Source organism: Mytilus trossulus, chromosome 2 (genome assembly GCF_036588685.1).
Source record: "Mytilus trossulus isolate FHL-02 chromosome 2, PNRI_Mtr1.1.1.hap1, whole genome shotgun sequence".
NCBI classification, from domain to species: Eukaryota; Metazoa; Mollusca; class Bivalvia; order Mytilida; family Mytilidae; genus Mytilus; species Mytilus trossulus.
In genome coordinates this window covers 94,025,872-94,050,604 of record NC_086374.1, presented here as the reverse complement: position 1 = coordinate 94,050,604, position 24,733 = coordinate 94,025,872, and the positions used below count along the sequence as shown (strand labels likewise).

The window sequence follows — 24,733 nt, the reverse complement described above, 5'->3', positions numbered from 1 at the left end:
CATAGGCAAACATCAAATCTTGCATGCTGTGTTGGAAATATTACATAAGTTTTACATCAAATCTAATAAAATCTCGCATGTTGTGTGAAATGGGAGATGTGGGCCTAAAATCAGTGTCAAGAGAGCGTGAGGAAAAACTTACATTTTTTAAAAACTTTTTATCATTTTGTACACTGATGATACTGTTTTGATTGCCAAATCAGAAACTAAACTCCAAAAACTTTTAGATTGTTTCCAAGATTACACAGATGTATGGAAGCTTAAAGTTAATGTTGATAAAACAAAAGTCGTGGTTTTTTTTTCACGGAGACGACCATCATGTAATTTTCAATATTTATTTAATGGCAAAAAACTGGATATTGTTGATGAATTTAACTACTTAGGAATAGTGAAGTATGGGGTATTGGCAATGGTTCCTCGAATGCCAACATTTTATATGGTTCCTATTCCTTGAATGCCAACAAAAATATTTCAATAGTTGTTTATATAATAACAATAGGTGTTTTTATAAGTATTTAACTATTAAAAATAATTAATGAACTTTATAGAAATGCAACATTTTAACACTTTCTCATAAGGAAAAATAGAAGATTTAAGGGGTAATATTATTATGAATTTTAAAGAAATATAGAAAATTAAAACGTTTTATTACTTTTTATCAAAATAATATGTGTTGAATGAATATATGTTAATAACATAAGAAATATTAAAAAGAGATTTGATTAGTTCCATATCAATTTAAATATTTCATTAGTTACAGCTGATTTCCTAATGCATGTAGAACAAAACTTTGGTTGGCTTACTTGCTCTGTTTGCATAACTGTTTATTCTAGCTTTGTAAATAAGATTGACATCTTTAAACAATTTATAAAGGCATAGTTTTACCCGTTTTTATCATATTTGAATTTAAATGGGTGTTATTCTAATGATTGTACAATATACAAACAAAGCAAGCAAGCTAACCAAAGTTTTGTTCTACATGCATTAGGAAATTAGCTGTAATATAAACTATATGAAGATTTCAGTTGTAAAAGTAATGAAATTAAAAAAAAATAATTAAGTTAATTTGCTAACTTCTAAGCGGACGGTCGTCTTCTTGCACCTATACCTTGGCAATAACGACATGATTGAAAGGGTACATCTAACATTTTGCAAATAGTTATTAAGTCTGAAAACATCTACAACTTTTATATGATTTATGGGGAGCTTGGGAGATATCCAATAGACTTGGACATAAAAAGTAGATTGATTTCATTTTGGGGGAAATCAAACTCTGGCAAAGAGACAAAACTATCATATGTTTTATATAAATTGTGTTATCACATGTCTAAGAATTTTTCATGGTTACACAGAATAAAGACTATTCTGAACGAATGTGGTATCCCAAATGTATTGCAAGTGGTTAGTTTCATTCTCAAACTAAGACTTAAAGATCAGTATGTACAATATATAAAAAGAAGATGTGGTATGAATGCCAATGAGACAACTATCCACAAAAGACCAAAATGACACAGACAGTAACAACTAAAGGTCACCGTAAGGCCTTCAACAATGAGCAAAGTCCGTACCGCATAGTCAGCCACACAAGGCCTCGATAAGACAATTTAAAACAATTCAAACGAGAGAACTGACGGCCTTATTTATGTAAAAAAAATAACGAAAAACAAATATGTAACACATCAACAAACGACAATCACTGAATTACAGGCTCCTGACTTGGTACAGGCACATACATCAATAATGTGGCGGGGTTAGACATGTTAGCGGAATCCCAAAAAGGCTTAACTCATCAGATGGACAAAAATACAAGTGGACGTGGCCGGGTACTTATACATCCCGACACATTAAAGACACAATGAACAGATCTGAGAGTACTCACAGTTATCTGACAGCTAGTTCAAAGCCCTTACAACTAATAAAAAAATTATGCATCTAAGACTAAACAAGTCTGGCATTCTTTACTTGAAAACTCGCAGAAAGCACTAAGTTACAAACGTTTTAAAGATTTTTTTGGAAAAGATGGTTATTTTGAAATTCTTTGGAACAAACTATCTATTGATTTGTGTAGATTTCGGACCACAAATCACAGGCTCCCTATTGAACAGGGTAGATGGAACATTATAGTTAGAAACAATAGCATTTGTCTTCTATGTAATAAAAATGATATTGGTGATGAATTGCATTATATATTAGAATGTAAATACTTTGAAGAAAACAGGAAACAAATGTCTGTCACATTATTATTTAAAAAATGCAAATATTGTCAAATACAATCAGATTATGTCTTCAACAAACAAATCATAATTGATTTAACTATGTAAATTCATAAAGATTATTAACACAGGTGTATGTGCTCCTGGCTAAAATGGACTTCATATATTGTCTTAGCAACTATTTTGTTTGTTCTGTCTTGTTGTAAATATTGTACATAGTTGTCTTCTCTTCTCTATACCTATGTATATGGTTTATTGAGAATAAAGATATATATATATACATATAATTTTTTATTAAGTTATTGAAAAGAATAGGACTGACAACATGACTGCCAGATAATAAATAACTTTCTTAAGGTCATCCTAGTAAACAAAAAGGCAATATTTTGTAGGTAGAATTTTCCGATCCGACCATTATTAGAGGATTAGTTACTCAAGGAAAAAATGGTTGCTGCAATAAATGGGTAACAAAGTACAAAATATCCTACAGTACAGACTGTAAAACGTGGAATGTTTCTGGTGGAAACTCTGGCCAGGTTTGTACTTGAAAAAAACACAACAACAAAAACTTATAACATTTCCCCCCAAAAAAAACAAAAAAAACCCACCTTTTTCATGTGCACAAGACACATGTTTCATTAAATCTTGTCAGCTACATCTACAAAACGATTTAAAAGTGTAAAACACTACTATTTGTAACATGTTAAAAGTATGAAATTACTTCATTGATTGATAGGTGATTGCTTTACACAGCATCAGAAAAAACGGCTTTATCGCGGTCATACAAAATTGAGGCTCAACAGATGAGCATCCAAACCAGACTTACATTAATTTATCTCAGGAGATTTGAAATTATGTCTCTCTAAATTACACTGGTATCTTTGATGAGTTTATTTACATGTATTTATTAATAAACTGAAAAATGCAGTCAAAATGTAAATATGCAATTTATTTCCTACCAGAAGCCATGAATAGCAACTGACAAAAATGTCGTAACGGAAATTCCGTCATTTAATTCTCATAGTGATAATAAATGTTGCAGAATTGCATATGATTGAATTTATCCGTGTGTGTCACAGGAAGGCAATTATATTTAACGACTTAATATAAATGTAGGAATTTTGTAGTAATAACCTCGACCAAGGCCAGGCCGTCTGGAAATTCCTATTTGTTATTAGTAATAGAAACACTATATGGACATACATAGTTTTTAGATATATTTTCATTAGAATTAACATGATAAAGATGCAAAACATCTGGAGTTATTGAATTTACATGCAGTTATAGTATATAAAACTGAAATGAAAATATTTAAGAAATTAAATCTGGTATATGAGTTCTACTTAAAAGTGATATAATAACCTTTAACAAGAATTAAATAACATTTAAAAAAAATCAGAGATATAAAACCTAATATGCTTGGAAAAAGACGAAATATGTACCACTCAGTACGATGCGAGGTATTATACTTCTCTTGATGATTGATGTTTATTTGTGAATTTCCGACTATCTTATTATGCCTCATACGTACATGTAGCCATCCCATATCTATTTATTTTGTATGCATTATTTACTTTGTTTTACTAGATTTTTAAAGCTAACACAGACAGAGATACACCTGTCACTAACATTTTACTATGTCCTACTGCTGTCAAATGTCTTAGAATACAACCAGAAGAATGGAATAATGCTATAGGGATGAGGTTTGAACTAATTGGATGTCAAATTCAAAATGGAGGCATTTCCGCCAGTAATGTTTCATCAGCTACAACGCTTGCCAATCAAGTGACAGTTCAATCCACTAGTCCATCAACTGTATCTTCACAGGCAACTAGTTTGGCAGTAAATAGTGTATCTGTGAATCAACAACCACTTTCAGGTTTACAAAACATATAAAATGTCTTTTGCAAATGTCATAAGAACATGTGGTAAAAATACAGATCATTTGTTGACGTTTTGCCTACAGAACAAAGCGAGGCACATTATCTGTCTGTATCATAATCATATAAAAAACAGAGTGAAAGACAATTGTCTGTTTTTCAAAGATTTTTTCTAGCGTCTCATCACACACTCAGTACTCAATACTGTATATTTTCCTGCTTTCTTTTACCTAAATCTTTTCTATACGATTGCAGGTCAAGAACCTTTCATAATGGGGGAACACTGACTGTCAATGTAGGGGGGGGGCTGCAATCATGTTTCAGTGATTCCCTATATCAACCAGATATTTTCCACAAAAAGGATGACGGTCGCATTAAATTCCAAACATTGTACATTATAGATGAAAATTTTTCGGATCAAAATAACGATAACAAATTAGGGATAATTTAGTTTTCTAAATGATATTGTAAGTTAATATTAGTGTGTATTTAGTCTTCGTGTTAAAGTTTGCTTAATTGATTGACGAACCACAAATTATTCTTTAGCTTTTCTGAATAATGAAACAATAGCATATAATAGTAATATAAAAAGTATTCTTATACAGAATAGGATCCCATTATGATTTACTAGTACTTAGTAGGAAGTACTAAATTTGTAGTTTAAAAATTTGTTTTAAAACTTTTTGTGATTATTGAATATTGATTTGGTGATTTTGCTTTTATCTATGGTGTGTTCATTTTAAAAGGCATTTTAGTTTATTGTTTCATGATATGATCATAGGTAGTTGGAAAATAAATGTTGACAAACTTGTAAGGGCAATTTTTGGATGTAAATAAAGGCAACAGTAGTATACCACTGTTCAAAACTCATAAATCCATGGACAAAAAACAAATCGGGGTAACAAACTAAGACCGAGGGAAACGCATTGTAAACAATCGCACACAAAGTTTGGCAAAGGATTTTCCCTTTCATACTCCAATTAACAACCCTTTAATTCACGTATATCAAATGAAAGTAGTCATTAGAAAATATAAAAATATCAATCTTTCCGTGGAGATTTAACTTACAAAAGACAGAAAGACACAAATCATATAATATTTATGTAGAGTTCATCCAAACTCCATAACAAATATATACAAAAAGTAAAATCACAAAAATACTGAACCTCGAGGAAAATTCTATACGAAACGAAAGTCCTCAATCAAATGGCAAAAACCAAAAGCTAAAATACATCAAACGAATAGATCATGATTTGGTACAAGCATTTTCTTCTGAAAATGGTGGATTGAACCTGGGTGTATTGCTAGCTAAACTTTTCAGTTGTATAAATTCGCATCAAATTTCAAACATTGCTTATTAAGATGAAAATTGAGCGGATCAAAATAACGATAACACATTAGAGATCATCTAGTTTATTACTCGTCGCGATATAGCATTTTTGTGCTATTCCACATAAAGCTACCAACATTCAATCAATGTAGTTTTCTGAATGATATTGTAAGCTTATATTAATGTGTAATTAGTCTTCGGGTTAAAATTTGCTTAATTGATAGACGAACCAAAAATTATTCTAAAGATATTCTGAATATAGAAACATATCGGTTATTCAAGCTCTACAGGCTAATGATAACATTTTTGTACTTTCAAAAGAAGTAAAGGAGATATACCAAAAGGTACATTCAAATTCATAAGTCGAAAAATAAAATGACAATATAAAAAAGAAGATGTGGTATGAATGCCAATGAGACAACTATCCACAAAAGACTAAAATGACACAAACATTAACAACTATAGGTCACCGTACGGCCTTCCACAATGAGCAAAAGCTTTTTATGGCAAAAACTAGACGAAAAAAAGACGAAAACACAAACAACACGAACCACAAAAATCAAAAGATTGATCCACACGTAGTCCACCATAGACCGAGTACCTTAATGAATACTGATTTCATTGTTCACCTAACACACGTGCAAATACAATTAACATAATTATAAGTTTTACACATTCATATAGATTAGCTGTAGCCATTAATCTTTTCTTACAGGACAGCACTGCAATTCATCCTTATTTTCAAATATGCCCTACAGAGGGAACATAACCATGACATCTAGTAGTGAATTGATGAAGGCCGATAAAACTAACGATTTTAGTGCAGATAGAGGACGTTTGCATGCTAAAGAAACTATGACAATTGGCGTTACACTACATGGCGGTTGGTCTGCAGCAGTCCAAGACACAAATCAGTTTATCAAAGTAAGGTTTGAATAAATGATCAAGGACAATTTATATTTATCCAATTAGGAAGAAGATATTTCCTCTGGATTGTTGCTGAATAAATAAATTAAAGATAATTCCATTCGTAATAATGTTAAGCCACCTGCTATTTTGTACGAAGTCTATAATTTGTCTTGACACACAGATGATACTACCACAAAAACATTATTTTTGTGTTTTATATTACATTGAACCTATTGATTTATGCATTTCGTATAAGAATAAAATACTAAGTACTCCTTTTCGTAATTTTATTGCGATTCAAAAGTGTTGACCGAAACACGTGTGCTGAAAATGTTAACAATCCAATAAAATTACAAAAGGAAACATAAAAATTTAAAATTGAGAATGGAAATAGGGAATGTGTCAAAAAGAATACAACCCAACCATAGAACAGACAATAGCAGAAGGTCACCAATAGGTCTTCAATACAGCGGAAAAAATCCCGCATCCGGAAGCGTCCTTCAGCTGGCCCCTAAAAAAATCAGTGATAATGATACAATTTTTATAAATACATTTATATATTTGTATGCTACAACCACGAAATACGAGTGAAATACGAGTTTAATCAAACTATTCATTTGTTTTTCTATTGCACTGATACAGTTTTAACGTTGTCACGGAAATCACGTGCAGTCTAAGATATTGAATTTGTTTTTATAAAAAAACAAATCAATTTTTCTCCTTTTAGTTTAGTGGTTTGTAAAAACGTTTTCTGTAGTAAAATTTGTATTTAGCGCGGAAGCATCTTAAACATTTGCGCACGTTCGACGCAACTCAAAAACTACGAAAAAAGATGTATTTCAATATTGAATTACATTTGTATACGATCCCCATAAATGTAAGAGTTTAATTCGTTTTTCTGTGCATCTATTAACGTTGTCACGGAGAGCATGTGTAGTCGTTGATGTTGAATTTTAAAAGGAAAATATAATTATACCGTTGCCAATCGAAATTTATGCATTTCGTATAAGAATAAAATACTAAGTACTCCTTTTCGTAATTTTATTGCGATTCAAAAGTGTTGACCGAAACACGTGTGCTGAAAATGTTAACAATCCAATAAAATAACAAAAAGAAACATAAAAATTTAAAATTGAGAATGGAAATAGGGAATGTGTCAAAAAGAGTACAACCCAACCATAGAACAGACGATAGCAGAAGGTCACCAATAGGTCTTCAATACAGCGGAAAAAATCCCGCATCGGGAAGCGCCCTTCAGCTGGCCCCTAAAAAATTCAGTGATAATGATACAATTTTTATAAATACATTTATATATTTGTATGCTACAACCACGAAATACGAGTGAAATACGAGTTTAATCAAACTATTCATTTGTTTTTCTATCGCACTAATACAGATTTAACGTTGTCACGGAAATCACGTGCAGTCTTAGAAATTGAATTTGTTTTTATAAAAAAACAAATAAATTTTTCTCCTTTTAGTTTAGTGGTTTGTAAAAACGTTTTCTGTAGTAAAATTTGTATTTAGCGCGGAAGCATCTTAAACATTTGCGCACGTTCGACGCAACTCAAAAACTACGAAAAAAGATGTATTTCAATATTGAATTACATTTGTATACGATCCCCATAAATGTAAGAGTTTAATTCGTTTTTCTGTGCATCTATTAACGTTGTCACGGAGAGAATGTGTAGTCATTGATGTTGAATTTTAAAAGGAAAATATAATTATACCGTTGCCAATCGAAATTTCGTAACGCATAAAAAATGTTCTATGTGATTATTAGAATTGAACCAATTACGGAAAAAGGTAGTTTTATGTTTACCCAATGTTTTTGTTTATTTTATGGTGTTATAACGTTATTTTTATGAATAAAACCTTAATATGAATGAACTTACATCTTTAGGTACAATTACCCAGCCTTTCAACAATCACTGGTGTTGTAACTCAAGGAAAAGACGGACCAGGTAAAGAATGGACAACAAAATACAGAGTATTATATAGCGCTGATTGCAAACGTTATAACGTCATTCATCCTGTAGGAGGAGGGGTAATTATTTTGTGATGTACTTTGTTTATATTTTATTTTTTCTCTTAAGAAAACATAAAACAATTACATTAGTAGATCGGCATTATTTATGAAGCCCAATGTGTTTTAAATAACTCTTATGTCAATAAAATTGAGAACGGAAATGGAGAATGTGTCAAAGAAACAACAACCCGACCAAATAAAAAAAACAACAGCAGTAGGTCACCAACAGGTCTTCAATGTAGCAAGAAATTCCCGCACCCGGAGGTGTCTTTCAGCTGGCCCCTAAACAAATATATACTAGTTCAGTGATAATGAACGCCATACTAATTTCCTAATTTTACACAAGAAACTAAAATTAAAATAATACAAGACTAACAAAGGCCAGAGGCTCCTGACTTGGGACAGGCGCAAAAATGCGGTGGGGTTAAACGTGTTTGTGAGATCTCAACCCTCCCCTATACCTCTAACCAATGTAGAAAAGTAAACGCATAACAATACGCACATTAAAATTCAGTTCAAGAGAAGTCCGAGTCTGATGTCAGAAGATGTAACCAAAGAAAATAAACAAAATGACAATAATACATAAATAACAACAGACTACTAGCAGTTAACTGACATGTCAGCTCCAGACTTCAATTAAACTGACTGAAAGATTATGATTTCATCATATGAACATCAGGCACAATCCTTCCCGTTAGGGGTTTAGTATCATACCATCATTACATATATGAGAAGAACATAACCCGTGTCATGCCAACAACTGTTTTTAGAATAAATGTGTTTAGTTCCGACGCAAAGACCTTATCAGTGACTCAATATTAACGCCAACATATGCAATCTTTAAATGCTTGACAACAGTATCGTAATTATATCCCTTCTTAATAAGTCTATTCAAAGGTTTTGTAAGACTGACAACTTTGTGCTTTATAAAGAATATTTCCATAAAAAATTGAATGTGAAATACCTGAACGTATAAGAAGTCTGCATGTTGAGCTATATTTACGAATGATACCGATGATAAAATTTAGTACATAATAAAGGAGCAAAGATAGGCGTCCAGAATATGAACCAGCATACAATAATTTAAGTTATGTAAAATTGATAAATTTGTTCGGCTGAAAATGTCAAACGCTTTCAGTATTAATTTCCCGAAAAAGATAGTGTATATCAGGGTAGGACTGATGGCTGACTAAATAGTAGAATTGGGCAGAATATTGAAATACTACTTTTTGATAAATATTCCTAAAGTAATGAACTAGAGCAGTTCTCGCTCGGACACACACTCCATAATCTAGTATATTGTAAGAGCATAATATGTAAAAGAATTTTAGGATTATCAAAATCTAACAAACCAAAATCTTCTTAGATTAGAATTGGCTTGTGTGTTAAAAACGTTTATCAATGACTCCCGGTTATTGGTGGGGTTGGTGTTGCTCAATTTTTTTTTTTTTATGTGGCGTTTTGTATATCTTGTTTATCTTTTCGACGGTTTTCATTTTTGATTTTGCTATCCTTTTGTCGGCTCACTTCGACTTATAAGTTTTGTTTCTTCCTCTGGTATCTCCCACCTTTGTTTTAACATCTGAATTGCGTTACTTATATAGTAAACCGTTACATTCAAATGCATTGGTTTTTAAACAGTATTAAAATGTCTTGTGATTCTTTTCCAGAATTTTGTTGGAAATACAGATGAAAATACCGAGGTTACGAATATGTTCAGTCGTCCAGTTGAAGCACTGTGTGTACAAATAAATCCAATAGCTAGTCACAATAGAATTTCAATGAGAATGGATTTGATTGGTTGTTATAGAGTTTCTATGCAACAATCGTCTGCTTCGACAGCACCAACAATACCAAAATTGCAACTTACTTCAACACAGACGCCGACAACTACACCGATTAAAACAACAATGCCACTAGTAAAACCAACACAAGGTCAACTATGTCACAATTCGTTGATTAACAACGCAACTCTCGGTAGTCATGTTAATTTGACAGCGTCTAGTACATTTCATAATCCAACTACTGGAACAACTCCTTCAAGGGCTGTACTGGACACGAAAACGGAAAATTTACAGCAATATGGCACAATGCTTGGAGGCTGGACACCGGCTCATGATGGTAAACAATATATACAGGTAAAATGAATGTCTGAATTGATATATTTTAGGTGAGAAAACTTGCAGATTATTACTTATAAACTTAATTAGGTAAAGTGATAAAGTGTTGATTGGTCATTTATAACACTATCTTCAGAAAAGCATACTGTTTTTTTAAGTAAGAAACAACTTTTCAGTTGTATTATAAATTTACTGAATAAAGTGCAATCGGGGGATTTTTACTTTACAAAGGAATTTATTTTTAATTAAAAGTTGCGGAACTTAAAGTTTGATTCACACAGCTGGAATTGTTTACAAACAATGGGGCCAAGAATATGTGTTACACATGTTACCATTTTGATAAGCATATCTTTTTCTGCATTTTATAAAAAAAAATATATATCTGTTGGTTACCCTGATTGAATTATATTCCAAGTAATTTGTTTTAGATTTTGAATGACAACTTGAAAAATATTTAACATCAGTAAATGCATTTATATCTACATTTATATGATGTCTTGTGTCTGATCGTATAACGCCAACTACTGTGAAAATGCCTTTTTAATTGATAAGAGCCATAAATAAGTTGGCATATAGATTCTGGCACGGACATTAACCACTCGAGACAGTTAAATTTAAAATTTTCAAATTTAGATCCCGAGACTTGCAAAGCTGAGATATCATATTCCACTAGATTCAATTAAATCTGTTTTTCTAATGATTTTTTCAAAAAGCGTCCGATGGCTACAAATTATCTTATTATTTCCTCCTTTCTGTACATGATTCCTGTCAGAAGTCGACACATGTTGTAGCCATACTGGCTAGCAAAGAAACTTGCACAGATGGTATTGTTTCATATACGTACTGCATTCATATGCTAAAAACCAGAAATCGAATTCTTAAACTAAATAATGCAGTTACTAAATAGAAAAAGGAGGTAGTGAAATGATAAAACATATATGTTTTCGCCTACTTCAACTCGAATTTAAACTGCTTAGATGACCCATTCACGAAAACGGATGGAAACAATAGTGTGTACATATATAAACAAAATAATATCAAAGTCACAAAATATGACGATGATACTAATATATATACAAGTGTCATTGTCATCCCATCCTTTACGATGTGTTGTAAATATATAAACTGAATTCTATCCTTCTAAGCATTATGTCACATGGTTAGCTTTATATAGAATTATAATAAGACATATTTTACAGTCACACTGACCAAATGGTCAAGACTGTTAGACGCCGCGCAGGTGGCGTTTCAGTTGACGTCTCATTAGCTTGAGTTCGAATTCTGCTGAACAAGATCCGTTTCCAATAAAAATGCTTACATTCTTATGCTGAATTTAAGACATACAAAAATATAAGTATATATACTTTAAAAAACCATACAGCTGTGGTCTATAGTAAGGAGAATATATATCATAGAATTGTTAAAAGTGAAGATACATGCATTAAAACTAAAACAATCCATGTAAAAAAAGATGAACCAGATGTAATTTTGGATGGCCTGTAAGCATTTGATTCCATCAAATACTTTTATTGTTGTATAACTCTTTTAATAGAACTTTGTTCATATATCACATTTTTATGTTATCTCGAATAGACAGAAAAAATATTACAGTCATTTCTTATAATTTAATTCTAAATTTCATTTTAAACCGTAGAAAACCATAAAAAAAAAACGTTGACGACGTCACGGTCACATGACTAAATTATGTCTATGGGCTGATAATAAAATAACGTCAGCCAATCAGAATACGCAATACATCCACAATTAAATTATTATAAATTAATATCAACCTTTACTTACTGTTTCCAGGCTACATTTTCCAAACCACAAATGATAGACAAAATAGTAACTCAAGGAGTAGACAACATGCAACAATGGGTTACCAAATTTTCAATACAGTATAGTCAGGATTGTGTAAACTGGCAACAACTTCAGAATCCTAAGGTAAAAATGTATATTGAGAAACAACACATTAATATAGAAATAGCATGTAAAATACTAAAACGAGATATTATTTAAGATGATTTCAGGAAATAAAGTTTGAAAATCTATATTCGAATATTCGAAACTATATTTTACAGCGTGCATAACTATTATGCTTAACAGTATCTATACTTGAGTAACTGTGACTCGAGTAAGTCGATGTTGAAATAGAATAACATGCATGATCTGTAATACGTATGTTTGATTTGAAGATATTTTTTCTTTCTCTCTGTTTAAGCAGTGTCTGTAATAAATGTATAAAATTTTCTTAGAATCCAATTTCAGAACATCAAGTCATATAATTAAAAGTCGCAATCACTTTACAATGGTATTTCACAGGTTGTTATAAAATAACAATTCCCAATATGGCATCTAATGACTTATGAGGTGATTGTTCGTAGCTAAAATTAGTAATTAACCTAATAAACTCATCATACAGATAAGATTTAGTGCATATGGGTAAGGCAGTGAATTCTTGCTAAAGACAGATTGTCAAAGGTGTGAGGTCATGCTTTTGAATTGTAGAATGACAGTATTATTGACGCCTTCATTATTTTCTTTTGTTCATATATGTGAAGTTATATTGAAAACGACATTCGTTAAATATAGGATATCTTCATGAAACAGAGTGTCATTTATACGACCTAAAACTAATTATTAGTCGGATTTATTTTCTACTACCAATAGTAGGCTCTTGACATGGTGATTAAAAATAGGAATAAGTAACGACGGGAGGCAATCAAGATACATTAGTCGAGGAAATTGCTTTAAATTATAGTAATCTGTATAAAAGGACATCAATTTTATTCTATTTTGTTATTTTTTTTAATTTTTTTTTCTTATTTCAGTTTTTGCCTTCTATGTTGTTTGTTTGAAATTCCAACAACATATTCAAAATTTATATATCTATTCTTTTTTTTATAGGAATTTATTGCTAATACAGATGACAAAACAAAAGTTACCAATAAGTTTGGTTGTCCAGTGTTTGCCAAATGTGTGAGAGTTTACCCATCAGATTGGCACAACCATTCCGGCCTCCGATTTGACCTGATAGGATGTGAAATCATAGGTATGATCATTTATTAACATTTTAAACTTTTTTGGATTCGAGCGTCACTGATGAGTCCTTAGCAGACGAAACGCGCGTCTGGCGTATATACTAAATTTATTCCTGGTATCTATGATGAGTTTATTTATTAACCTTATCTTACTCTTGGTATGTAGGGATCAAACACATAATTGTTTGAAATGGTCTACAGTCAACTTGAAAAACGACAAAACACTTTTTTATTCATACCTTCCCAGTGTACTTATTATGCTTAGGTAAACCATCAATCATGTATGCTAGATCTCAGATTGAAATAACCAGTGTCTAATAATTAATGAGTTTTCAAATTTGTCTGAGGACACATCAGTGACCTCTTACTGTTTTAGATGAAAATTTCAGGAACACAATTTTCGACTCTCCCTCGACACCATTTGCGAGTATGGTCTTGAGGAAACGATGATAGTCCGTCGGAAGGGGACGATAAATGGTTGACCCGTGTAAGAGAGAGCCATATCTCTTGCACGTTAAAGACACCCTTGTAGATTTCGAAAAAGAGTAGGCTAATGCCGCTACAAGGCAGAACTCGCACCCGCAAAGTGGAAAGGGATTAATATAAGTTGCAAAACTTGTTTCCCAATCCACTATAAATACATATGTTTAAACTAAACTAACTGGTGCGGAAACCAATGGAATATTATTAATATAAACCAAACAGCACAAACTTCTTAAATCCAACTGTAGATGTAAACTCATCAAAGATATCAGGCTCAAATTGTTTTCGATTCAATATAACCACACAAGAGCAGGTTAAGACAAACTGGAAAACAATTATAAATAAAGGCAACAGTAGTATACCGCTGTTCGAAATTCTTAAATCGATTAAGAAAAAAACCAAAACCGGGTTACAAACTTAAACTGAGGGAAACGCATCAAATGTAAGAGGAAACTACGACACAATAGAAACACAACGTAAAGATGTAACACACAGAGAAACAAACTTTAATATAACAATGGTCATTTTCCTGACTTGGAACAGGACACTTTAAGAAAAAAATGGTGGGTTTATAACAAGATAATAGGTAATTAATTAATTTTTTTACAATTTCTGGAATGCTGTAGCCATTGAGTTTGTGAATATGATGTCGATAATTTAGAGCATTAAGTAAACAAAAAAAAGGTGAAATTGCTAATAATTTTATGTTTTTATTCGTATGCACTTATATTCCTAGCATCTTTTACCATCTTTTATACATTGTATCGAATATATGTTATAATTTGTTTTTGCTATGTGTAAATTTCATAAAAAGCAAAAACAAGTAACAACATATATAAAATAAACGAAACATTTTAAGTTATATCTATTGAAATATAAAGTACATCAACACGTTGTGAATAGCTAACAATGTCATCAACAATGTAAATTAAACGTTTACCATGATATGTTATGTCCATTAGTCTATCAGCACCTAATTATTACTGGTTATGACTCTCATTATTAATAATCATTTGTATTAGTGTAAAATAATTATTTGTGAATGACAGTTCAGATAATTTACACTTGCTATTTCAAACATGAAATCGCTAACAGATTCGTATTATAAATGCTTAATAGATTGTACATGATATAAATAAATGCAATATTGAAGTATCATAGAAGAATATTACTGTAATAGTAAAACTAATTAGTAGTATCATGATTATGTCCTTTCCGATGTCTCCAACAACATACACATGTATGACAATGTGACAAAGCTAACAGATGAAAAAAGGTTCTGACCGGAATTATATTCCGAATATAGAAATATAATTGAGAACGTTCCATAATCGATAAATTAATGCTATACCTTTTTTTAAAATAACAACAACAAAGGTACCAGTATTATTGCACCAAATTCATAAGAACCACTTTAGACAAGACTTTCATACTGATTAACTGGTTTTTACTCAGCCGGATTAAAATAAAAATCCTGGACGTTAAAAAACAACCACAAATCAAACACAGTTTAACTGTCTTCAATTTGGTTTCAAGCAGTAGAAATAAGAAGTTATGAAATCCTTTATTTGTAATCATTTCTATTGGTTTCAGGATAAGTACCTGTGCATGACAGTTGCATTGGTCAAACTTATTTTGAAGTATCAGAGATGTAATACAAATTTATAATAGTAATTTTCAAATGTATCAAACAACATATATAAAGATTTTATGTATTATTAACATGGAAGTCACCTCATGCTGCATAAGTTAATAGTAATTTGATGGAAAGGATTTTTATTCACATAATGTTAATAAATGTATAATCGGCTTTTGACATTGATATTCAAAATTAGAAATTATAATTAAAAAATCTAAATGAATACACCGATTTGAGTTTTGGTGTTTGATAGAATTCAGGCAACATTACTTAAACGATGTTAAATTTCCGTAATCGATTAAAATCAAAAATCATGATAACAAGCAAAACCCGAAGGAATCTTATGAACTCTAAAAATGGGGGCGAGAGCGGGTGTGTAATCGTCTTATGATACGAATGCATCACCCGCAATCCAGATTCACACTCAGTCAAATATCACAATCAATAATAAGATACACTCTGCAAATTATATAGTGACGACTATTTGGTTATTTTAAAATCTAAGATTGTAAAATCATGTTGCTAGTGAGTTGAGACGCAGACGAATCAATTTGGTCAACACATTGTGATGATTACTGGAAAACTTATGCAGAGTCGTTTTAAAGTTTGTCTTTCTTCCTCATAACTTTTATAGTCTTACTAAATATGCAATTTGAATGAAAGATATACAGAGAAGATGTCAATGAGATATCAACTCAGCCATACAAATCACAAAAAAGCCCTACCTGCCATATGTAAAAATTTATATTATCGCAAAGATATTTTGCTGACGTGTCTTTTATAATTTGACAGTATACAAAAGTAGTTACTAATAACTTTAATCGATTTGAAGGCATGAATCACAACAAATAATGTTGCCAGTTATTTATCTTACACTCACTATGAAACAATTAAACTCATCATAGATACCAGGATTAAAATTTTATATTTACAACTTATCTGTGATTTAGCACAAAGCAAGACGCTACTATTTCGACGAATTCAAAATAAAGCTTATGAGTTTTAGAAAAAGTTGAAAGTAACATTGTAAAACAGTTTATATCAATGATAAAATAACAACAACCCATAAAAAGGTTTGTGCTAGTGGATATACAACATACTATTGTGCCAAAAAATGTAAACGGACAAAAAAGAAACAACACAAATACATTATACAAAGCACAGCATAAAAAACTAATTTAAACGACTGAGCAACATGAATTCTACCCAAACAGGGAGTAGTATAAGGACCGTTTTAGAGTATATGTGGTTCAAAGATATGGAATGAATGAATCTTTCGTTCGAATATCAATCCTTGTGAAATCATATATTAAATGACTTCATTCAGTTTTATTTACACTGACCTGTATTATTGCATACTTATCTATCATTTCTATAATTTCAGATGGTCCGCATCCAAATGTAACTTTACAAAAAACGACCCCAGGTTCAAGTGCATCTATGTCAACATCAAGCAGAAGTACACTAACTGCTACTTCAACATCAAAACGTCCAAATATTACCACAGCCGGTACAACGTTAACTTCAACAAAAACAACAATAAAAACAACAACTACTTCTCCATCAACAACACCTAACCCTAAATCTACACAGTCAACTACCACAAAACCAACCACATTACTACCTGTAACACATAAAATATTTCCGACGGGACAAGCATCAAATTATAATACTAGGGATCCATTAGATTGTAAACGAGCTTTACTTGTCGATCCATGCACTAACCCTATAGTAAAAAAGCACTGTTTTTATTCCTGCAATCCAAAACAAGGAAATAATGTGTTATCTTCCACCAATACAATTCCATTCAGACAAACAACTACTATAACAAGTAAACAAACTACAATAACACCAGTTGCAGTAAGCAATGTACAAACATCTCATACATCCTCTGTTTCCACGCATATGTCAGCAGCTCATATCAATGTTTCACCGAGTCAAAGCAATATGCGTTCATTACACTCAAATACAATGTATAATTCCCTCTCAACAATTCAAAGTACACCAACTTCAATGTTACCCTCTTCTATTTCAATGGGTGTAACATCTTTGACACATTCAAACATTCTACAAACTTCGATGACGACACAGAATACAATTAAATCATCCTCAATTTCACCAATACCAACTGCAATTGCATCAATGTCAGTAACTCCAACAAATGCAGTTTCCCTTTCTGCAACCCATAATGTCTTACCAACTGGTCAAGCATCTATTTATAACTCACTTGACCCTATAGATTGTAAACGATCATTGTTGATGTTCTCCTGCTCGATGCCGATAATTGCAAAACACTGTCATTATTCCTGTTCAAATCCTTCTTCTAAATTATTAAGTTCCAGTATGTTTCACAGTTCAGTTTCTGTTGTTGCTCATAGCCAAAATAGTGACAAAACGTCAATTATATCTCAAACTTCTTTTTTGAATGGAATTCAATCAACCCAGCTAAGCAAAACCCAAATTAACCCATCAAAACCAATCACAAATCTATTTACAACTATGAATCAAAATTCAAATCAACTACATCCTTCTAGCCTTACTTCTGCTATGTTCAGTGTCACTAGCATGGTAAATCCAAGTTCCAGAGTACATTCGAATTCGGCTATAATATCATCTTCTATTAACAGTAATCCGTCTTCAATTATCTTTAGATCAACAACACCACATACTAGCACTGCCCAGAGCTCTAACTCAAATATGGCTCAAATGTCTAGGTATTCACAGGCATCAGGAAGTGTGACCAAATCAATGGTTCAGAGCTCGATTCAGTCAAAGCCATTGTCCGTAACTGGTTTAACTGGTATTCAAACAACAATACTACAGAGCGCTTTGAAAGATTCATCGGTTACATCAGCAATGATGACCGCATCCATGCCCAAAGGTTCCTCTATTACTCAGTATTCTACAAGTTTATCTAGTTTACCATTGTCTGCAGTTCTTCAAAATGTTCAAAGTAGTGACAAACCATCAAGCACGGTAGTCTATCCGTCTTCAGTCTTTCATCAACATTATTTGAATTCTTTAAATAGTAATCCACCTTCCTCGATTATTAAAACAACTCTAATTAGTAGCCTGCCATCGAGTGGCGTTCCATCATCTGTCATGTATCAAAGTGCTTTCAAAACTGGTTCATATTCAAGTTTGCCCCAAAGTATATTAACATCATCAATGCATGCATCTAGTGTCACTAGCTTAACATCACCAATGCAGGCATCTAGGGTCACTAGCTTAACATCATCAATGCAGGCATCTCGTGTCAATAGCTTAACATCACCAGTGCAGGCATCTAGTGTCACTAGCTTAACATCATCAATGCAGGCATCTAGTGTCACTAGTTTAACATCACCAATGCAGGCATCTAGTGTTCATAGCTTAACACCATCAATGCAGGCATCTAGTGTCACAAACTTAACATTATCAATGCAGGCATCTAGTGTCACTAGCTTATCATCAGGTGTAACAGGCCTATTTACATCATCTGTCAGCAAAGGTTCTGGTAACTTTGTGAGTTCATTTTCTTCTGTAGGGATAACATCTAGTAACACAATTGGAAGCTCAAGTTTGCAAGGAAAAGGAAATCCAGCAATATCTACGTATGCAAGCTCTGGTCAGTATACAAGTGTTGTATCTGCAATAAATTCTTTACTGCCAGTTCAAAGTTCCAATATACTGAGAAGTCAGTTTGTCACAAACTCCTTTCTTCAGAGTTCTGTAAGTTCTCCTTCTATAACTGCTTCTGTTTCCCTATCACAGCTTACACCATCAATTGTGCAAAGCTCACCACCTTTGAGTTCAGTACGGCTATTATCTACTGTCCCATTATTACAATCGTCAATTTTTCATTCAGGATATCAGTCATCGCTTGGCCATTTAAGTTCTTTTCAATCCTTATCAGTCTTGAATCCTGGCATGACATCTATACTCTCAAGTCTAAATACCAACAAAATTCAAGTGACTTTGAGTCAAAATCAAGGTTTGACCAGTGTACCCTCAAGCTTAAATCAAGACTCATCCATATTTCAGATTCCAACTAAATCGTCAATCTTCGCAAGCCTAAATCCTAGTGCACCACCAGGACTTTCAAGTCAAATTTCTGACTCGTCAGTTCTATTTTCAAGTCCAAATCATGCGTTGTCATCTGCGATCTCAAGTGTTCACCCTATCATGCTATCAGTACCATCTAGTCTGAATACTGATATGGTATCTTCATCTTCAAATCTTATCATGTCATCAGCAATCTCAAATATAAATCCAAGTATGACATCTGCTCCCTCTAGTATTATTCAAAGTATGACTGCTGCATCCTCAACACTTAATCAAGGTAGAATATTTATACCTTCAAGTCTTAATCCTAGTATGTCATCCTCACTCTTAAATATAAATTCCGGGATGGCATCAGCATCTTTAAGTTTAAAATCAAGAGGTATATCGACACCGTTAAGTACTAGTCCAATTATATCCTTTGCACAATCAAGTCAAAGTCCTTTGATATCCTCTGCATTCTTAAATATCAATCCTAGCAAATTATCTACACAGTTCAGTATTAGTCCCAGCATGTCATATACAACCTCAATTAAAAACTCCGTTAAGTCACTATCAACCTCAATTATAAATACTGTATCTTTATCATCGAGTATCCCAACTGCATCTTTATCATCAAGTATCCCAACTGCATCTTTATCATCAAGTATCCCAACTGCATCTTTGTCATCAAGTATCCCAACTGCATCTTTATCATCAAGTATCCCAACTGCATCTTTATTGTCTTCCAATGGTCCACGAACAATGTCTATAATATCATCAAGTGCATATCAATCAGTTGCTATGCTTTCGATGAACACACCTGTAGGATCTTACAGTGCGTCTATGAGTACCTCCGCTAACAGTGTAATGATTTCGTTAAATGTACATGCGTTAGCATCCAGTAAGTCTTTGACAACATCTTTGTCGACATCTGTTCCATCTTTAATTGATTCTGTTTCATCTATAGATTCCAGTACACAACTACCATCAAGTTTACTTGTATCTTCTGAGATATCTACATCACCCTTTTGGTCTAGTATGCAATCGGTACAATCAAGCGTACCACTAACCTCCTTTGGTGATGTTTCATCTTCATATGAAACTTCTGTATCGTTTATAGGATACCAAGCAACAGCAATGCCATTCCTTAGTACTTCTATGTCATTAAACAGTAAGCAGATGTCGCTCACCTTTGTCCCTCTGTCCTCTGAATTATCTCTTACAATTTCCGATTCAAGTAATATTCCCCTTTTCTCTATGAGTTCTAGTATCATTGTTTCTTCTGGAGAGCATTCCAGTGACCTGATTTCCGCATCTGATATTTCTTTATCACATGGTTATTCACCCTTATCATCTGCATTTGTGTCAATGACGTGTTATAATATCCCCGTAATGTATTCTAATGCCATGTCCTCTGCTTTACAATCAGTAACTCCTACACTACCATCTGTGCAAACGTTACAAACAAAAAAAGCTTTTGGTTCGTCTGTTTTACCAACTAATTTGCCCATATCACATACCATTTCACATAGCATGCCCCAACCTTCGGTTAGCATCCTTCAAACATCGACACAAACTAGTAAAATAACAACCCCAGCTTCCAAGCAACTGCCGACAACTAAACACGTTACCAACGTCATTCTTCCAACTGGAGTTGCTTCAATATACAACAATTTGGACCCACTTGATTGTAAACGATCATTGAAAATGTTCTCTTGCAGTATGTCAATAGTTGCAAAACATTGCTTTTATTCGTGTAGAAATCAAAATAGCACTACGGTACATCCAATAAGTCCTGGAAAACTCTCTCTTCCAACAGGAAGTAGTACAATGGCAAAATCTAAAATAATCTTTCAGTCACTAACTGCAACATTTTCGAAGGCAATGTCAAATTTCTCGACATCAAAAAAGCCAAACCTGACGAAATTTACCATTTCAAAATCCAAACAAAAATTAACTTCAACAACAAAACCTTTAACATCTATGCAAACGACAAAACCTTCAACAATCTCGTCAACAACAAAACCTTCAACAATCTCGTCAACGACAAAACCTTTAATATTCATGTCAACACCAAGTTCGACTACAAAAACAACAACACAACATATAAATCATACCGTCAAATCTTTGTATGATAGTAGAGACCCACAGAATTGCAAGCAGTTAATAACATGGATACAATGTACTGATTTCTATTATGGAAACAAGTGTAAATTTTCTTGTGGTAAGTTTTTCAGTTAGTTAAAAATTGATCAACATTAATTGCAAAAACGATGATTGAAATAAATTACCACAAGTATTAGATGTCTTTACACTTCACAATACTGATTTCCCAATAATTGGGAAATTTGGGAAATTCTTAAATGGTAAAACCAAAATAATTGGATTAGGCTAAACAAAGAGTTAATGAAAGGCGTAAAATGCATAAAGGTAATCAAATCCATAAGTCGAAAGCCAAATGACATCAGGAAAATGTTCATTGTTGTACACAATTAAACTGCCTTACAGGAAATCTGTAAACTATAAATTTGATTATAGCATTTGACGGTCCATATAAATGAGAAATTAACTTTTCACTGCAAAATTCTTTATTAATTTTCAAACAGTTTAATGAGTTACCTATTCAAATAAGTTTTTATATATAATGATCAGCATTCATATTCCATAGGTAAGAGTAGTATTAAAATCATGTACAAACCTCAAGTTCCAATAAATAAAATACCCTTTTCCGTCTTTCGTTGGAGAAATCAATTTACAATTATTTTGCAGCCCAAGACACATTCAGACGGCTCATATTCTCATATTCTTTTTTCGTTCTTTTGTCCTTTGTTTATTTGAAGAAAACTTATCAAATATTTATATGGAAATATCAAATACGATAATACACTGGCATCTGATTGTCCTGAATGGTTTCTGTTTTGTTTCTTTCAAATATAAGGCGTAGAAAACAATATGTTTTATAAAGAACTGGTTTTCTTCCTGTTTTATTAAGTGTTCTTCACTTTCTTGTCTAATGAAGAAGAAACAACAGCTTAAACTAGCCAATCAAATCATGAAATGGGTAATTTGCTTTATCCTTACCCAAACCATTGGACGGATCACAATAGCTATTTCTATCAAATCATGGAACGAGTAATAGAACACTGTATATCCAATCGGATCATGGTAACAAAAGGATGACACGCATATTTGTTTGAGCAGCGTGTACTAGTATACCCCCGCTTTACTTTAAATATCGGTATATTCATCCATCCATTGTTATGCGTTTCATTTTCTACATTGGTTAGAGATATAAGGGGGAGGGTTGAGATCTCATAAACATGTGTAACCACGCCGCAATTGTAACGCCTGTCCCAAGTCATGAGCATCTGGCCTTTGTAAGTCTTGTATGATTTTTAACTTTAGTTTCTTGTGTATAATTCGGAGTTTAGGATGACTTCCATTATCACTTAACTAGTATACATATTTTTATGGGTCTAGCTGAAGGACTGCTCCGGGTGCGGGAATTTCTCGCTGCATTGAAGACCCATTTGTGACCTTCGGCTATTGTCTGATTGTTGTCGCTTTGACACATTCCTCATTTCCTTTCTCAATTTTATCTTGAAACAAATCTGGAAATGTAGGAGTAAATACATGAACATAGATAAAATTTGATACTTAATCATATTTAAATGCAGATATAATGATTGACCCTGTTATATTATCTATATAAAGCAATAAGATTTTGTTTAGACCATTTGTTCATTTGACATACTTATTAATACCTTTTCTTTATTTTACAGTTAACAAACATAATGCTGTTGGATAAACGGAGATGAAAAATATTTGGACTCGAAGTAATCAGCCTTATATTTTAACTGTTATTAATAAGAGAAAATGTAAAGGCTAAAATAAAAAAATAAAAAATTTTGTATTGTATTTTACTGTTTACATATTTGCAAGTAAGACCAGAGTGAAAAAGAGTTCAATGAATCTTGATATACTGTTATTCATAAAATAAAAAATCGGAGTTTAATCAAAATCTAACTTGATGTGACTGTGAATTTATAAAATGTACAGCCTGCACCGCCAAACAAACGCACAAGAGTTTTATTCCCGGGTAATAGAAGAACAAGGGTTTGATATATACTCAATCAACCCTAAGGAATAGGGAACACATACATGTTTCGACTTAAATCAAATTAAATTATAAACACTAAATTTTACCAATGATATTAAGGAATAAGAATTTGAGGTTTTGAATCTCAATGTAGAATCTATGAAATAATTTTAATGGATAAAAGTTTCTCTTTCTTTCTATTCGCAAATTAAAAGTAATAAAAGGCCAATTAAGGGTTTGACATTTACAGTTTGTCCACCCGAACAAAAGACGAATAACGTTTAACTGATATAGAGGTTCATAGGAAAATTTTCAATGCAAGTCTTTGAAGTATATGAACACTTACATTCCTCCTACATCATGTTGTTTATTGGTGTTAATTATCTGGCATGGACAGGTAATTGAGACGGGTGTAAAGGTGAGAATAAGAAATTGTTCCCACTGTGTACTTTGCATGAAAATTGAAAACATTACGCGACATTTAATGAAGACCCGGCCAAATATCATTATTTTTTTTTAAAATATGACGAATAAAGGATATTTTTACGGATTCACTAAAAACCAAACTTAATTCATTTCGACATTGAGTCTTTCGAACTTTGCACAAACAAATTTTTTTTGTAAACTTCTGTGTTGCTAAAGAGTATTTTTTCCATTTTTTTCGTTTATAAAATGTTCTTTGAAAAAATTAATGATTTCTACGACAGAAAATCTTAGCATTATTGGAGCATTCCAAAGGTTTCGATAACTTCTATTGAGACCATTAGCGTCAGTAAAACAAATACTCGTTTATTTTTGTGAGGAATATCATTCTGTGAAGAAATAATCAAATATATTATTCACAGTCCATTTCAAATTCTTACCTCGTCCTGTACATGCATGAAATATTTGCCTCTGAACGTTAAGCAACCAACAATCAATCAAATTCTTACCTCTTTAGAATTGTCAAAATACCCTGTTGCATAAA

The 24,733-nt window shown here is 32.3% G+C and overlaps 1 protein-coding gene across 1 annotated transcript in view; it reads left to right on the top strand.

Annotated features, from left to right (window-relative positions):
- Positions 1 to 23,475, top strand: part of LOC134706105 (uncharacterized) — a 32,694-nt gene extending 9,219 nt beyond the window's left edge. Inside the window, exons 6-14 of the mRNA XM_063564814.1 lie at positions 2,606 to 2,749; positions 3,801 to 4,092; positions 6,139 to 6,347; positions 8,236 to 8,379; positions 10,032 to 10,499; positions 12,291 to 12,425; positions 13,389 to 13,533; positions 17,029 to 21,891; positions 23,450 to 23,475. Of these exons, the coding sequence (XP_063420884.1) occupies positions 2,606 to 2,749; positions 3,801 to 4,092; positions 6,139 to 6,347; positions 8,236 to 8,379; positions 10,032 to 10,499; positions 12,291 to 12,425; positions 13,389 to 13,533; positions 17,029 to 21,891; positions 23,450 to 23,475 (6,426 nt within the window). The remainder of the gene's footprint in view (positions 1 to 2,605; positions 2,750 to 3,800; positions 4,093 to 6,138; positions 6,348 to 8,235; positions 8,380 to 10,031; positions 10,500 to 12,290; positions 12,426 to 13,388; positions 13,534 to 17,028; positions 21,892 to 23,449) is intronic.
- The last annotated feature ends 1,258 nt before the right edge of the window (positions 23,476 to 24,733 follow it).